This window comes from Myotis nattereri, assembly GCF_964212035.1.
Source record: "Myotis nattereri genome assembly, chromosome: 10".
In the NCBI taxonomy this organism is placed as follows: domain Eukaryota; kingdom Metazoa; phylum Chordata; class Mammalia; order Chiroptera; family Vespertilionidae; genus Myotis; species Myotis nattereri.
Window position 1 is genome coordinate 66,561,008 of NC_138085.1, and position 18,146 is coordinate 66,579,153.

Consider the following 18,146-nt stretch of genomic DNA (forward strand, 5'->3'; position numbering starts at 1 on the left):
GCTTTGAGATGAAACTCACATAGCATAAAATTCACCCCTTTTAAAAGTGTGTAATTCGGTGGATTATGTTCACAGGGTTGGGCAACTATCATCGCTACCTAATTTCAGACCATTTCCATCACCTCGAGAAGAAACCCTGAACTCTCCACTCAGCCTCACCAGCCCCTGGCACCTACTGATCTATGTTCTGTCTCTATGGGTTGGCCGATTCTGGGCAGTTCCTATAAATAGACTCATACAATAGATGTGCTGAAGCCTTTTAAACAAGAAGGAACCTGTATCTGCAATCTGCCAGAAAAATCAAGCCTCTAACATTAACCTCAGTATTAAGATAATGACCAATCAAGGTAGCATATCAATGTTTGCATAATGTAATCACAGCTGCAGCCAGGTGGATTGGTTAAGCTGTCTTTTTCCTCCCTCAAACAGGTCATGGATTCAGCTCACTGGGCATCTGAGTGCCCAAGAACAATGATGAGCAGCATTCAGACATCATCTCGGCCCCTAGAGGGCACTCCCTTCCTTAGGAGGCTCTGAGAGGCAGTGCACACTTATGCTTCATGTTGGTTGCTCCCTGGTCTGCACAGAGTCCCAGGCAGGCCAGAGGCCAGGGTCCTGGCACAGCTTACAAGGGGCTTCTAGTCCAGCCTCTCCTTATCTCTCAGCTTCGGGTTCCACTGGTTCCTCCTTATGCCCTGCAGCTGAACAACAATGGCAACATGCCATTCACTCCATCTACCCTCCCCTGCCCCGTATCACCCTGTGCCACAGCTCAGATGTCCACACGCCTAAAATCCCCGCCTCTTCTTCGCCCCTGGTGAATTCCACACAACTTAAGACCCCCCTACTCTACAAGGCCATCTCTGATCAAGGAGCAGCCAGGCTTAACTTTCCCTCCTCTGACCTTCAGAAGTACCCAGGGGTACTGAACTCTTGGAGTGTACCTGCTCATCCCACAAAATCAAAGTCCTACTTTTTCTCCTGTGAATTCCCTTAGCGCCGGGGACAAGTCTTTGTCATGTAAAGGAAAACATCGAATGATCCAGGCGTCCAAACAATAATCTGGAATGAATATTTTTTCATGGCTAATAAGTCAGAGATTAGACCATGCATTGGTTTTACAGTTTTTATTTTTATCAGTTTTAGATGGCAAGCTGATAAGTACAACATCAGTGTGTGGAGGGAAAGACTATGGAATTGGTCTGGAATGCGGACAGCAGAGTGCTAAACACAAAGACTGTTCTTCTGCAAGTGGGGGCCGGGGCTCCAGAATTTGCCTGTATAACAAGCTCTCCAGGGGATCCCACTGGAATCTAGGACCAACTTTCTGAGAACTGACTCCTGCCGGTGCAGGCTCTCGGTCACCATAGCTGAATTTGCACTTTCCACTGGGAAAAGCCAAGGTCAAGTAGTTTGAACATCTTAATGAGAATGAGGATTTGGAGCATTTGCTCTCGATCATTTACAATAAAGACTCCTTCCTGTGAGTCAGGCGCAGTAAAGAAAAGAACAACTTAATTTACTATCCAGCACAATCACCCCCCCACAGAACAGGGGTGACTACTAGCAAGCCACTTAAACTCTGGGATGCTCCGTGTTCTCAGCCATAAAACGAGATGGTTGGTCCACAATGAGCTTTCTTCTAACTATAAAATCCCACGGTTCTCTTATTGCCAACCCCATTCCCATCACTGCCACGGTCTGATTCTGGCCCATCCATGCCTACTTACTGCCTGCACCCCGTACCTGGAGCAGACCACAGCCTCATGCCCCATGCTGGTCTCTTCCTGGCAGCAAGAACCTCAGCCTTCACACCCAGCTCAGGACGGGCCTTCTCTTGAAGCTTTCTTGGTCTTTTCTTTTCTTTTTTTTGGGGGGGGGGGGGGTAGGGGGGCGGGAAAGTATACTTACACACTTAGACATCCACTGTTCTTTCTCCTTTCCTATGAAAGAAGACCGAGCTATGCAGGAGAAGCAGCAATATGCCCCACATACTGTCTCGTATCGCTAGGCTGTCTTACCTAACCAAGTTAGGGCTTCATTACTAAGCAGAAGAATCAATAGTTTGTTTTGCCAGAAGGACGAGAGAAACCGTGGAGGATACTAAACTATAGGGAACTGCCAGAAAGGGCTGTGGGGCAGAGGAGTCCTCTTTGCTACTCCCATGCCATTCAGCAAAGCACAGGGGCACCCTGGAATGTGCCCTCGTGGGGGGCGCCATGCAGAGCTGATAGTAAAATGTTACTCTAACATCCCCTACAGTTAACTCCTTGGGTAAAGGAGAAAATCTGGAAGCAGCAAACCATCAGACTCCTCACGTTCCCCAAGCACATCCAAATCCCTGCCCATATCTGGAGAAAAAAATGACCCTGTGAGGTCCTCTGTAAACGATGCCTCCCAACACTGGCTTCATCCCATGTCTGAACTGAGTGCCTGAGCCCTTCAGAAGGGAGAACCAGTGCCCATAAATCAAAACCACTCTTCATATGTGGGAGGTTAGGTCTCCTTCTCGTCAGGAAACAAGGATAAACACAGAATTAAAAGGGCAAAGTACTTATACTACTAGGATTCCACACGGTGTATTAATGAAATAACTATCAGGAACGGAAAGTACACTGACACATAGAACATTCCTATTCTGTAAAAAGTAGCTCCAACTTTACTTAAATCTGATGTTCTCTCTCTCTCTCTCTACTAATTACATTTATTAACTCTTTCAGGAATGTATATGTTTTAAAAAAGAGGCTGCAAAGAAAACATCCCAAAAGAATGGGTTTCCCGCCCAAGGGTCCAACTACCATATGGAAAACTGTATTCCTCCCCACGGAGGTTTCTTTGGGTTATACTTTTTCTCATGTCTCCCCAGGAGAGATTTACTACTAAGTCACAAACCTCCTCCTCCCCCTTTGCTCAAGCTAATTCCTAGATGATCTCTCATTTCACCCACTCAGAAATGGTGCGTTCTTCACTTTCCTTTCAGTCAACAGCAAAACCACTCTGCATTTTTGGGTGATGTTATATTTTTTTCCTGGGAAGCAGGGGAGGGGGGTGCAATCGGAGGATGTGCTCCACTACAGGGGAGGTATAAATTGAGGCTATTAAAGGGTGTCCCAAAATTCACGCAAGAAGTAATTTTGATAGAAAACACAGGTTTATAATGAAAATTTTTTAATTTTTTATTGATTCATAAAGTATACAGTATAGGGTTATGTATGGAATAGCATATCGGGTAAATGGCCTCCACGGCTTTGCTGGCACATACGCACTCTTTTGTTGAAATTTTCCGTGACCGTTTTGCATAAATGTGGCTGAATTTTGATGAGGCTCATTTTCATCTTGATGGCTTGGTTAATTGACAAAATTGTCGCATTTGGGGTTCAAAAAATCCACGAGTGATTGTTGAGAAACAAATGTATCCACAACGTGTCACTGTTTGGTGTGGATTTTGGGCTGGAGGCATCATCGGACCATTCTTCTTCAAAAATGCGGCTGCTCAGGCAATAACAAAAGAGTGCATATGTGCCAGCAAAGCCGTGGAGGCCATTTACCCGATATGCTATTCCATACATAACCCTATACTGTATACTTTATGAATCAATAAAAAATTTAAAGTTTTTTATTATAAACCTGTGTTTTCTATCAAAACTACTTCTTGTGTGAATTTGGGGACACCTTTTAGGTAAAGTGTTCCTTTGTGTTTCCTGGCATTAGTAATAATAATAACGCTCTCCTCTTCCTGGCTGTGTCAAGGAGTCGGTGATTACGGCTCCCCTCTCCAGGCTAGGATGTGGCGCAGGAAACTTATGCTAAGTTAAAAGCAAAAGTGGTAGAAACTGTAGGAAAATGGAAGTTGCAAGCCCACATGGTTCCTGTAGGATTTATAAAATTATCTTCTAGAACCACGCACCATGGTAGTGGGTGTGGCAACGAGAAAGCGATGACACACACTGCCCTGCCGCCTGGATGCGACCGGCTGGGGAAGAGAGCTGGTGGCAGGAAAACCAGAGGCACAGAAACACGGCTGAGAGGACCCCCAGGGCCCCGTGGAGAGGAACACGGGACACCTGGGACCCGGCAGGCTTCCTGAACCCCACTCCATTCAGCCAACAACCTGTTCACGATCCAGTCCCAGCAGTGAGCTCTCAGCCTTTCCTTCCTTAGGCTGTGGTGGCGAGGGTGGAGAGGGGACAGGGGAGAGACGCAGGAAAACCAGTCAGAAAAAGGAGGGACACAGTGTGCTCTGGGAAGGAGGAGGAGCGGGTTTGGATGTGGAGAGTAAGTTTTAATAGAGGAACATAAGGCATTCTCTGTTCGGAGCCAGGATTGCCGACTGCACGAGAAATGAGAAATGCATGCTTGGGATGTGGGGTTCGCTAGCTTGTGAGCACCCATTTGCTGAGTGCGGACATGCAGGAGGGCGCTAAGCTGCATGGCGGCCGGGGGCACACAGGCCCTGCCTTCCCTTCAGGGAGGCGCTGAACACACAATCACAAACGGGGGAACAGTGAGATGTGGACTATCCCACCCCTTTCCCGGGGCCGGTGAAGACCACCACCATGACGTCAGGACAACGCGTCTATTTGAAAACCTGAGCGAAGCGCTGCTGCCTGGGCTGCTAACGCTCCTCCAGAGCCTGGTGGGCCGAGCAGGGCTGAAACAGCTGCCTTTAAGCCCGTGTCCCCGAGGGAAGGTGCATCCCAGAGTCCTGCTCTGCTCCCGGGACTCGCCCTACCACGCCGCCTCCTCTGCCTTCCCCACCTTTCCTGTGGGGACCACCTCTCAACACCTGAACACCACCACACAGGGCACCACTCAGCCCTCTCCTACTCATCCTCTTGTTCACCTGAAAACGCTGTTTCCTTGCAGCGCCTCCAGGGAGACCGCAAACTGCCCCCCTCCCCCTTACTTGTTCACCTGGGCAGATGGGAGGTGGGCATTCTCCAGGCTGGCCTCTGGCTAGCAGCCCCACGTGGTTGCTCTCCTCTCAGCCAAGCCCTCTCTTGGAGGTGTTGTCTCTTACCCATTGCCTATGGGGGGGAGGGGGGAGAGTCCAGAGATAGCACTCTCACATCAGCCTTAGACTTGAGCTCTGGCCACTTAGGAGCCATATGGCCTCGGGCAAGTCACATCCTCTCCCTAAGCCTCAACTGTACCATATGTAAAAGCCAAGACCATGAAAATATGTCATAGGACTGCTATGTAGATGAAATAAACGGATACGTGCAAAGCACCTCGGACACAGAAGTACTCAACGCCTGCTAGCTATTTCATGTAATTATAAGCTGGACGGCTTCATGTCTATGTGGGAAAGGCATTTTCATCACCCTGACCTCACCCGGTTTTTGGAATCCAGTGACTCTGGCTCCCGCTCCCCTTCAGCCGCTCACTCCGATGGCCACACGCTCTGAACTCTCTCAAGTGGAACATCCTGCTCGCTGATCACATGGCTCACCCAGTTCTCTCACCCGTGTGCTCCCCCGCACTGACTCATCACCCTCACGGCACCGGCACCTCTCCTCCCCAGATCCTTCCCTTTCTCCTCAGCCTGGGCCTGGTCCGGAGTGTACCTCCTTAATGAGACAGCCCCAACCCCCTGGGGCTTAACTGAACCACCTTCCTCATGATGCCTTTAAACGTCCTGCCCCTTTAACCTGCGTTTGCATCTGGCCCCTTGACCCCCAACCCCAAATTAGTTAAGCCCGGAGATGGCAAACCTGAAGTCTGCAGGAGCTGGGCAGGAGTCCTGGAGCACAGAGCTACTCCAGGCGACTCAAGAGGGTCCCTGTCCGAGGGGGCATCACTACTCCTTCCACATAGGAACTAGATGGGCGGTGTTGCTATACCTTCCAAATGCTCCAGAGAAGCCAGATTTTCACGCGAAGCCTCCCAGTTTTTCAGTGTTGATGAGTAATCTAAAGATGCCCCCCGCCCCAAATAAATAGGCAAAAGGAAAACATGTTGGGGGGGGGGGCGCAATCAAATTCAGTCCCAAGGCTGCCAATTGCAAACTGCGATTCAAACCAATGACCGCCTCCTCTGTGCTGCCGAGGGCTGCTGGGGAGAAGCACGCCCAGCAGTAGCTGTCCTACGTCCTCAACACTGAAGTTCCTCACGTCAATGGCAAACCTCCACTCACCCCCAAGGACCACTTCTCCAGGACGCTTTTTCTGACCAGAGGCCAAAGATAAACAGCTGATGCTGTGTGGCCCCGTGCACAGCAGTGTGAGGGGCACAGACTGCGAAGTGTCCATCAAGTGGGGAGGCGTGGAGGAGGACATTCCCCGGAAGAGGGGAAAACCTACTCAAATGTACAGAAACAAGCAAGACTGCAGTGTGTCTAGATTGGAGCAAACAGTTCAGCCCACCAGGAGCACATTATGTTGGGAAGGGGACTGGGGGACCTTGTAGAGGGGCTTGCAGGGAACGGGCTAGAGAGGTTGGCCAGGGATGGCTACTAAGGGAGCCTGCCTATCACACGGAGAAGCATCTTTAATGGAAAACATCTTAAACAAGGGATGCAGTCTTGCAAAGAGGAGGTCATCTGAGGAGAAAACAATTGTCATGAATTTTATTCTCCTTGAATCATAAAGATAGGTGGGATTAGAATGTCTTAAGTCGCAAAACATATTAAAAGTTTAAAAAGCAATGACGCCAATAGCCTAGAATGCCCTTTCCTCTTTCTCCATCTGCCGAACTCTGACTCATGCTTAAAGATTCAGTTCAAAAGTCAAAACTGACAGTTTTCCGAATGGGAATTAATCTCTCTTTGCTCTGTGAGCTTACTTTCCCTTTTTGCACACTTCTACTTCTCAAGCATGTAGCAGTTTAAATACTAGCGATTTATACATGTTCGCTTTCCCTTTAGACTGCAAGCTCCTTCACACTGGTGACAACATCTTAGTCCCAACAGGTAGTACAATGCCTGGCACAAGATAAATACTCAAAAATGTGTTCCCTGAACACACCAAAACCACTGATGGTAGGACTTGCCACAGATGAATTGTCTATAAATGTAATTAAAAGCATATATTATTTACCTGTGTTAGGCACTATATAAGGTGCATCCTTGCCATCAATACCTACTCAATCTAATGTCTTAGGGAAGTGTCTGAACATTCTCAAGAAACCCTGGTCTCGCTATGAAAATCAAAGCACTTGATCACGTCATCACAAGAGCCATGAGATACAACATCCTTCCTTTCCAAACAAGGGCAAAGTCAGGAAGAGAGCATTTAAAAGGCGGCCATCTGTATGCTACCCTGGACTGACGGAGCATGAAGTCCAAGAGAAACTAGCTGCCTCGACCTCCAGGGTCCCAGTTAAACGGTTACATATCTACTGGGCGAACAGAACCCCAAGCCCTCTGCAAACTGTGTCTACACAGCGAGGAGGAGTTGGTCACTCCCACCCAACGTAAAGATGCAAATGAAGAGTGGAACACATGCTGTGGAATTTGGGGGTGCAGTCGGCATTTCCAGAAGGAGGATTTTAACATTTTAGGTTTGCTTATCTGTGATGTAAACAACTTCCCAATACACTTTTGCAGAGCTGTGTGGCACCGTGGTTCTGGTGGCCTGCGCCATGAGGATGATAACATCAGTGGGGCTGGGCAGGGTTCGCACGATCCATGCGGTGGAGTCTGCTTTCCAAGTTTCCCGCAAGTGTAATGGAATTCACAGTCGAGTCTTTCAGTGACAGTCAGAGGGCATGTATTTAGGCTCTGGTGACGGCCAGGCCCATTCAGACCAAACTGTAAGCCAATGAAGCCAGAGGGAGAGCCCTGAGCTTTGCTTCAGGACTGAAACCCGTATAAAAGAAAACTGTACACTGTACACTGGTCAACCTCACGGTGAAACACAGGCCTAAGGCGCGTGGGAAGGAAGCACAGGGTTTCCACATATGAAGCAAATTACTGACAGATTAACGTCTCTGCATGGGAGACAGTTCATCTCCAGCGGGCAAGGGCTCTACTTCTAGGAAAGCATAGCTTCCTCCATCTGGGGACACGTCCAATAACAACATGGAATTCCTACAACTATTTTGTTTTAAAAACATCGGAGTTTAATATAGACTCTGGCTTTTTTAGTTATGAGATGACTTGCTCTTTTGGGCCAAAAATTACTGTGACAGAGGGCAACAGAATAGACGTGCTTTTCTTAGTTGAGAAAGAAGGGCTTCGAATACATTTCCAAACTTTTCCCCCCGCATGTGTTTAAAAACTGAGAGAACGCTACCATGATAGCATGTCAGGAGTCAGAGAAATGGTTTAGATCTGTGCTATGCTAATGCATATTTTACATATTGTATAATTTTACGTTTCCCCTTAAAAGCAGCTGGATAAATTATCCAAATGAAAGGAAACCACCAAAAAAGTGAAGTGAATGAGAGAAATTTGCCTACCAACGGACTGAGCGTTAAACACAGGAAACAAACACTATTATTAAGTGCCATCTTCTCTGAGACAAAGTCCTGGGAATGGATGAACATGATAATTAATTATAAGGTTTGATCATGTCCGTGTGAAAATGCATCTCTAGGGCCAATTTCCACTGGCTATTTAAGTAGGTATTATACAAGCAATTCAATCACCTAACACGATATTAAAAGCATATGGGCCTACAGTACATATTACCTAGTGATCTAAAGAGCTTAATATCATCTCAAAGAACTAGGGTGTGCTCCCAGTGCTATGATAAAAAAAAAAAATCTGTCAGTTCCAAGCCACCCTCCGGATCAGGCTCTGACGTATGTGCCTGGTTGGGCTAATGTGCCCATGTTCCCGACCCTGTGTGATCCTCAACCCCGTCCCCCCAACACCCTTGTAGAGACTTAAACAGCAGAATGATGGGCCGAGGCTCTGGAGATAAGAGCCGACGGAGCAGCCCTGGGAAGCTCAACCACCCAAGTGGAAGTAGGTTAGCAAACAAAGTGAAAGCGCTCTCGACACTGTCCCTCCACCACTATTACTCAGAAGCAATGGATGACTCAGACATTACTGGAGCAGAGGAATAAGAAAATCCACTGAGTTCTCAGTAAGATGGGAACTGTGTCATTCTAAGATTTAAAAATACAGGCACATAGGGAGGGATATGAAAAATTATCACTAGTTATTCCCTGTGTGCTTTTTTTTTTTAGGTCCTTGGTTTCTTAGTTTGGATGTAGAGCTGGCATTATTACTTTATGGCTTTTTCTTAAATTCAGGTTTTCTTATTTGGTACAAAGCCACCCATTAATTTTCTTGAGGGCAGACTACTCAGTTGGTGTGTGTTCTCTTATCACTTTCCACAGGCCTGAAGCTGTTTGGAACTGGCCGAGGTGATATCTGTTAAGCTGTCGAGTTCCTTCCAGCCTGGGCCCTCTTATTCGTCGCTGTTCCCCACACCAAGCAAGCCCCGTGTTCTCTGTCTTCCATGAGGTCCCCCCTGAGCACTTTCCAATCTGCACCCTGTTTTCACTCACTGTAGCTTTGAGGTTAGAGTCATTCCGATTCAACTCAAGCGCTTCTGAAGGGAAGAGACGATCTGCCAAAGATTCCATTCCGCTGGCTTCATCCGGTATGAGTCAACTTCAGGCTGTGAATTCTGGAAGCTCCTTTCCGAAATATCTGTATCCTTCACAAGAAGCAGTGTGCTAGCAATCTGCTAAGATTCCGTCACCAAAACACGGTATCACACCAAGAAGCCAGGACCGAGGAATGGGAACGAAGCATCCTCGACCTTCCACGTGAAGTAGCAGTATGAACTTGTGCATGTTACGGAGAAGGCGAGTTCCTCCCTGCTGCTCTGGTTGTGGCCTGTATACCTGACATATCCCAGCTACAAGGGGGTTGGCATCCTTCCTTTTATCTTACTTCACTTCCTGGACCTACAGAGTTTGGAGCTATTATGAAAAACGACAGGGTGCGAGTTGGAAATTGTCTTCTAAGGTGAATGTCTTGTAAGAGAGAAACAAAACTGAGGCTTAAACAAAAACATGGAACTTAATTCAGCAGGTTGCTTTTTGTTTTAAGAGAAAAAGGAGGTGATGGTTCAATCAAAGTTAGGAACAAAGAATCTAAAACTTCTCCCCGAAGGCAATGCTCTGTGTGCCTATGCGATTGTGTGTAAGTTAGTGTGAAATACAGAACAAACACTCCAGTAAGAATAAGGAAGAGCTAAAATCAACAGGAGTCACGGGGAAGAGAGACAAAGACAGAACGTCAGGGAAAGTACAGCTGGTAGGAACCACGTTCTACTGGAAAGCAGTTTCTAAGAGTAAAGCCTTATACCATGAATTCAGCCTTTGGTCAGATGGCCTCTGCATCTGCTCTATAAGGAACTATCTATTCATAGGTATATTTAAAAAACATAACAGGCAATCTACTTTACTGGATTATCACCCAGCTCTACAATTCAACCAGCGCTGATGACTATGGTTTAAATCGTTAGTCTCATCGTTTATTTCATTTTGCCATTTCTACGGTTTCCTAGTGAAAAAAATGAGAAAAAAAAGTAACCACCATTCTTTCATGACTTCATTTGGACTTGCTCCCCTTCCTCTCACTATGCAAATCATGTATTTCCCCATTATCTGTGGGACACTGGGATTTTCTAAAACTTTCCTTCTTCCTTTCCCAGGAGTCTCCTGTTGCCAGCGGCGTGGGTTCCTCCCTGCTAAAGGGTTTGTGAAAGTCAAAGAATGTCAAGGTTGAAGTTACTTTTGCGGTCATCAAATCCCTCCTCTCCTCCCTCTTTCACAGATAAGGAAGGAGACCCAGAGGAAGTGAGAGGTGTGTCCAAGTTCATGCAGAAAGGGGCCTGGATTCTGGCGCTCAACTTCAGCCAGGTGCTCTCTGCGCGGTGCCACGTGATGCGTGGAGGATTCTTTAGCTGGACAGTTTGTTCACATGTACTTCGCTCACAGAGGACAACAAAGCAAAGTATAGGACATGGACTGTTAAGCCTTCTGAGTGGGGCTAGGGAGGAGCTCAGGCTGACAGGACAGGGCTGCCTAGGGTGGATTGTACTAACAGCACAGCCTGGCTCTGCCACTCACTGGGCAGGGCCCTTCCTCAGGTGAGGATCCATCTCTGAAATGGGAGAGCCATACATCCTGCCCCCTGGTGGAGGGGGAAGAGAGAGAGAGAGAGAGAGAGAGAGAGAGAGAGAGAGAGAGAGAGAAAGAGAGAGAGAGAGAATGCGCGCGCACCTGTGTAAGCTCTACAGTTCAGGCTCGACTACATTTCCAATGCAAAGTCACATAGCAGTCAACATTTATCTAACATATCATAGAAAATCTTTAATTCTTTTGGACTAATTCTTTTATTTTTTTAACATATTTTTATTGATTTCAGAGAGGAAGAGAAAGATAGAAACATCAATGATGAGAGAGAATCATTGATCGGCTGCCTCCTGCATGCCCCACACTAGGGATCGAGCCCGCAACCAGGGCATGTGCCCTTGACCAGAATCGAACCTGGGACCCTTCAGTCCACAGTTTGACGCTCTAGCCACTGAGCCAAACCGGATAGGGCTGGACTAAGAAAAAGTTTAACATGTTTCTATATCTTGATTTAAAAATAAAATACAACCTGCCCCCTGGTGGAGGGGGAAGAGTGTGTGTGTGTCTCAGAAAGCAAGAGAGATAACGGTTCCGGGTACAGGTTCTGAAAGAAAACGGGACATTTTAGTCGGAGAGGCCGGAGCCAGGGAGCTGGGCTCGCTGTGCTGGGCTCGAGCAGGAGAAACCCTATTTTAAGTTTGAACACTATAAACAATGACTTATTTCCACCACAAAACAATCCGATTGGGTTTTTCTCCATAACTTTTAAGAAATGCCTATTTATAGACAGAAATTGATAACAGAACATTTCGGAACAAAAAGTCTGGAACAAATCTCATTAAAATAAATTTAGGAAGGGTGACTGTCAGTAACATATGACCCTCATTCATCTTAATAAAAATATAAAAATAGTTAATGTAACAAATCAAAATGCACAGGGTACTGAAAACCTCATTTGAGTTACAGTGAAAGTGAATAATGTAGAGAGGTAATACTGTCTAGATTTTTAACTAGTTAATGTCTACCCTGGAAACCTGTATCTAAAAAGACTGGTGAAAAGTTACAGGGGTCAAGGGAAGATTCTGTAAAATCGGGCACACACACACTGGAGAAAGCAAAGAGTGAGGAGTGTAGAGAAAAAACTGTGTCCTAGGAGCTCTCTGGAGAAACAGACCCCGGGGCTGAGGGCAGGGCTGGCTGGCACAGGAGAACATGGGAAGCCCAGGTGTACAGCCCAGGCTGGGTCTACCCTCTACCAGTCTGGTGGGTCCATTTCCCTCTGACAACCATTACTGAATCAAACACTATAGAGGAGAATTTCCATGCAACACCTTTGAAAGGTTTTATTGTGGGTTGGTTTTGGAATTGACTTGGTTTCATTAGGCAGGTCTTATGGCAATCCCTTCGGGTGATGAGAGAGCACTGAGTTTAACTAGGTAGTCACAACATTCCTGAAGGAGGCGAGTTAAAAAAGAAAGGTTGGCTAAATGATGCTTAAAGCTGAGGTGGTGCTCCGAGGCTCCTCGAGCAAGTCTGCTCCCAGGTGAACTGCTGATGGGCAAGAGAAGAGAGACCCAGAAAGGCAGGGAAAGGAGCTGAACCACCAGGTTGCTTGAAGGACACCTGAGGACGGGAGCCCCAGGGCCAGAAGGACATTCCCCTTGGGAAAGGGTCACATATCTGCAGCCCTCCACTTTCTACATGAAATCTAACGAGCACCTACATGACTAAACGTATGCTGTGGCAGCTTAAAAATGGCCACAGACTCTTTGCCGTTTCTCCTGTGGGATCTATTGTCAGCTCTTTGAATCGGGGCTATCCTGGTGACTTGCTTTGACCAAGAGAATATGGTGGGGGTGGTGCTGTGTGACTTCCAAGAGGTCTCTGAAGGCTTTGCTACTTCCTCTCAATTCTGCCTTCAGGTAACGGGGTCTCCCAGCCATCCCAGCTGAGTTCCCAGACATGTGAGTGACATCACCTTAGACCTCCCAGCCTCAGATGAGGACGTGCCAGCTGACTATAGAAGAGCCGCCCAGTTCACACAGTCGTGAGAAATAATAAATCATTGTTGTTTTAAGCTATTACATTTGATGGTGGCCTGTTACACAGCAATGAGTAACTGAAGCATGCGTATACCGGGTTAATATGTACTATGCTGTTATAAATAAGTAGGTGGATGAGATCTGAATTCATATTCATTGAGACCTGAATTCCTATTCATTGATATACTTCCTTGACTTAAAACACACACACACACACACACACACACACACACACACACACAATCATCAGAAAAAAAACTGCAGTGAGAACAGGGCTTTGAATCAAAGAACGTGGGCTCAAGACTTAAACCTGCTCTGTCCCTTGTACCAGAGAACATTTATGATTGTGCACAAGTCATGCATTTCTCAACCTGTTTTCATGTCCGTAGTTCCTCATGGAGCCGGATGACAATAAAATGAGAATAACTAAAGCGAATGCTTTGTAAACAGCAAGGCACAGTACACAGTTAAGCTGTCTTTGGTACTGCTACCTACATGCTACTTACAGAATTTTTTGTTTTTCCTTCTCTGCAAAGACGTCATTGGGATCAAAGTGACTACCCGAACTGTCTGGCTGTAAGCTTCCAAAAGGAAGCGTGAAGGTGTTTGCACGCACACATACAAGAGGCCTCCCAAGACATTCAGGTGCCATGAGCCACATGGACAGTCCCATGTCTCCTTGTCCTCACGCAGTGCTCAGGCCCGATGTATACCCCAGAGCACTCACTCCCTCCCACGACCTTCTGAAAGGTATGACGAGCTGCCATAGAGCTCCCATCACAGTCCAGTGCCAAGAGAAGAGAAAAGGATGGAAAGAATTGGCAGGGGGCCTGGAAACCTAAACCAAGCCGAGGGAGGGAAGAACTAAAAATGGTTAAAAGCTAATTATATCACATAAGAATGATGTCTAAACAGGTTGAAACACCGCAAAAGAGGGAAACACAGGATGATGGGCCATTATGAAAAAGAAGAGATGCTACAAGGAACGAAGGCATAACCTGTGCTTTAGAAAGGGCAGGGGGAGGTGGGAAAACCAGAGTGGTCAGGGGCAGACACGGAAGGGGATACCACGTGTGAAAGGCACATCTAGAGCCAGTGTCTGTCACGTGTGAGGGCTCAATGCATGAATGAACGAGTAACTGAGTGAACGACTGAACTGAAAAGAGACAACTCTAAAGAAAATTAATAAATTGAGTGAGGACTCACCCCGAAACAGGGCAGCAAACGACCTGAACAGGTGACACAGTCTCACTGGGAATGGCAATTCCATTCGGATGGAAACGAAGGAGGGAGAGGATTATTTTAAGATAAGGTGGGAGAAAGTCCACACATTCCTTTTGTAGTCTATGGAAGGCATAATACATCCTTACAAGAAGGGTGGTTACTTTCACCCAAGGTGAGTCTCTACTGCCAAACTTTGATATTTCATCTGATGCTGTCCTAACTGCACAGGGCCTTTCCCCTCTGAATTCTCCACATAATCAGTGTTATCTAAGATGGCTCTAAATTCTTAGCAATGCTCTTTCCAATTATGCTGGTAAAGGTCAAATAATCATAACAGGATTTTACACACTCTACAATGATCTTCTTTATATCTAAACATCATGTTTATGAGAGCAAATTTTGAACATGGTTCATACATAGGAACAAAGTTATGTCGTTTTTTTGTTTTGTTTTTTCCCCCTCTTAAAATACTACCACTATTACTACCTACGAGGCTCTCTTCTTTCTATTTCCATTTCCACATGATTGTTTGGGTTTTTAATTCTCGTCAAAGTATGACTTGTCTGTTGTCCTCCCTAGAAAGGAGGAACCTACGTAATATGCTAAACTAGGTTAAGCCACAGTCTGAACATATTCTGTACTTAGCAATTATTCAGTATTTATGGCATGCACAGAGGAAAAGAAAGACACAATTTCTGACCTTAGAAACATCCTTTTGTTGGTGAGACAAGACTTAATACATGTAACACCAAGAACAATGCAAGGAAGTATATGATGAACTGCCACTTGGGAAGGTCTATTTTGGGAGTTCCTACGGGGTGGGACGGGAGTTGGCTCAAGCATGAAGACCTTTGTGGGTAAAGTGGGATTTAATTGGAGTCCTGCAGGATGAACAATATTAGAAAAGGTGGAAGGGAGAGATAAAGGCACGCTGTGCTTTGAAAGGTGAGCTTGGTGTTTGGAATGGATGGTTTATAAAGTATTGAGAACTGGGCCATTAAGAAGCGGGTTGGGGAAAAACTGCAGAGTTTTAAAGTGAGCCAAGGCAGGAAGATAATTTTCTTCTTCTTCAACATATAAGTCATTATGCCTAAGAGGGGGCACATTTGTTTATTCGTTCGTTCATTCATCAATAAGTGTAGGTTGGTATACATCAAATCCTATTCCAGGTACTAGAGCCTCTAAAATATTCTCTTCCCTTGAGAATCACACAGAGTGGGGGAAAAGCTGACAAAAAGAATCAACGATGTTATGTATTATTGAAGTGCTATGATAAAGAGACGCACAGGAATTAAGTTAAAAGGGAGCAGAGGAGGTACACCTAAGTCATCCAAAGGGGCTGAAGACTAAAAACACTTTGAAGAGAGGGAATTGCAATCCAGAAGGAGGAGTGAAAGCTGTCGAAGGGGGAGAGGAGTCAAGTCCAAACGCAAAAGGCAGGGAGTGTGAGAGCGCTCGGGGAGGGGCTATGTCAGGTGGAAACACAGGATGTGTGTGGAGAAGGGGCGGGGGCGGGAAGCAGGGGTCACCGACTACCTAAAACACAGGAAACTAAAGAGCTGTGAGAACTTAGCCCTTCCCTGCAAATAATTTACAGTGGGAGCCTGAATGACTTCCTTCTCCACGTTCCCCATCCCTTCATCAGAGGCACCTTCCACTGACCACGCCTTAGTTCCGAATGCAAAGTCAAAAACCCCTTCCCTACAGCAATAGCCATCCTAAGGTTTATGTTTACCAGACTCACAGAAGCTTGGAGAGAAAGACGGACGGCTTCTAGCTGAACCTCCTTTCCAACATCATATTTCTTCTAAGCATTCCTGGCAGGTGGCCATCCAGACAGAAAGAACCGTCTCCAGCTCCAGGGAGCTCAGACTATCTCAGGAAGCAGCCCAATTCATTACAGCACATCATTAGCTGTGAGAAAATGTTTCTTCTTCAACGGAGATTAAAGAGGTCTTCCCGTAGCGTCTACGCTCTCCGAGCCCCTGGCGTGCCTCCTACGCGCAGATGGTCCTACATTACCCCGATCGCAGTGAATGAGGGCTGTCCCTTTTCCTCACTAAAGGGCTTGTTCACTAACAACTGGCTTTGTTCTGATTAACTGGGTTCTGGAATATACCACGCCACCTTCCTTTTCATAAAGACCTTGAAGGGACATCTGCGACTTTCAGCGATGCTCCACTCCCTTCCTTTATTGATTAGTAATACCCTACGTTTGCATGATGCTTCACCCCTTTCCAAGCATCTGCGCGCAAATTCTCCTGTCACAGTATCATCAGAAGGGGCTGTGCCACTATGACATTATCTTCACAGAAGCCTTTGTGTCTGTTTTATGAAACAGTGTAAGGAACAGGGAAGTCATGTCAAATATGTCGGAGAGAATTTCAGGGTCTCGGACAGGACAAAGGTGAGGCAGTGTTAAAGAACTCATGTATTTTAAGACAAGAAAGAAGAAAGAAGTAATTATCAGAACAGTCTGGAAAGTCTACTCCAGTTACGGACAAATAACAGGTACTTACTTTCACTAAGGATCAGAGATACTCCCAGCTGCATAATCACTATTCATGCAACAAACAAAGGCGCCAAGTGCCTGGCCCTGGGACTGAGGGAGACAGAGTGACAGAGGGCAGGGTCTGGATAGTAAATGTAGAGCAAAAGTTGAAAGGAATGAGGTGACTTAGTCTAAATGACGTCTTAGTGGCCTGGGGAAGGTCATGGCAGAGGGCGAGAGAGCATCTTAGACGGAGCAGGATGTAAGCCCCCCGTTTCTAAGCAGGGTCTTCCCAAAAGCCAAGCCCAAGGGCTAGCTCTATGGTGGTGCTGGGAAGCCCCTCATTACAGACCTGCAGCCCTTCATGCTCGGGGATGAGCCCATCCTATAGGCTAAGTGGATGTCCTGCTGCTACAACTAGAATGCCAGCCCCTTTTTCTCCCCAACAAGCCAAAGAGAGATGTGTTTGTTACTCCAGAAAGTACTGCAAAAACATAGACTCCTCTTTGCCTCTGCGAGCAATAGGTCTGGTAGATGTGATTACAAATGTGAAGAATCCTTGGGGAGAACTCCATGATGCAGGGTTTCATCCTAGTGGTCACAATGGTCAAGCCCCTGTAAGAGTCACTGCAGAGGATCGAATGACATGCCCGCTATGGATGGACACCTCACTGCCTCCCTGGCTACCTCCTGAGGGGCATGTCTGCCTGGACAGTTCCCAGTCTGCAGAAGTGCACAGCACCCCGACATGAAGGGTCTGTGAGGATTAGTGACTGCCCCTGGGAACACCTGGCTTGGATCCGAGGAACCACACAGGTAAATACCAAGTTGTAATAACCGTTCAGTGATTTCTCCGCAGAAACGGGAGAAGATCGGGTTTCCCTAATTGTTGGGGAAAACAAACTGCATGCTTGAGACTGTGCCTCCTAAGATGCTAACACACAAGACAGGAGGAAGCTCATAAACTGAGGACAGACCGACCTTGTTGGCAGCGTGCAGCAACCGTCCGCTGTGAGTCTGACTTGAGTTTCGTAGCTATCCAGGGGGCACACGGCCTGCTGAACGGAGGGGCACTCCACAGTGCTGCAGTCCACGCTGAACACTGGAAGGGGCAGACAGAGGCACCGTTTACTGTGACATGTACTGGCATTTTGACTGAGTCCCCAAATAAAACCCTGGCTCGGGACACATTTCTGCAGCGGCCTCGCTTCCCAGAAGCCTGTCCTAACATGGGCACGTTCAGTTCACTCAACGTTCGAGAACGGTAATGCGTCCCAGGTCTTCGCACAAGGAGAGCAGGGGACCAGACACTTCAGAGTTCAGATGAAGACACAGAGAGAGCATTAAAA

At 46.8% G+C, this 18,146-nt stretch overlaps 1 protein-coding gene across 1 annotated transcript in view; it reads right to left on the bottom strand.

Annotated features, from left to right (window-relative positions):
• The window catches only part of CRIM1 (cysteine rich transmembrane BMP regulator 1), a 175,547-nt gene that overhangs the window by 75,370 nt on the left and 82,031 nt on the right, over window positions 1-18,146 (bottom strand). Inside the window, exon 4 of the mRNA XM_081100911.1 lies at window positions 17,779-17,899. Coding sequence (XP_080957037.1) covers window positions 17,779-17,899 — 121 coding nt within the window. The remainder of the gene's footprint in view (window positions 1-17,778; window positions 17,900-18,146) is intronic.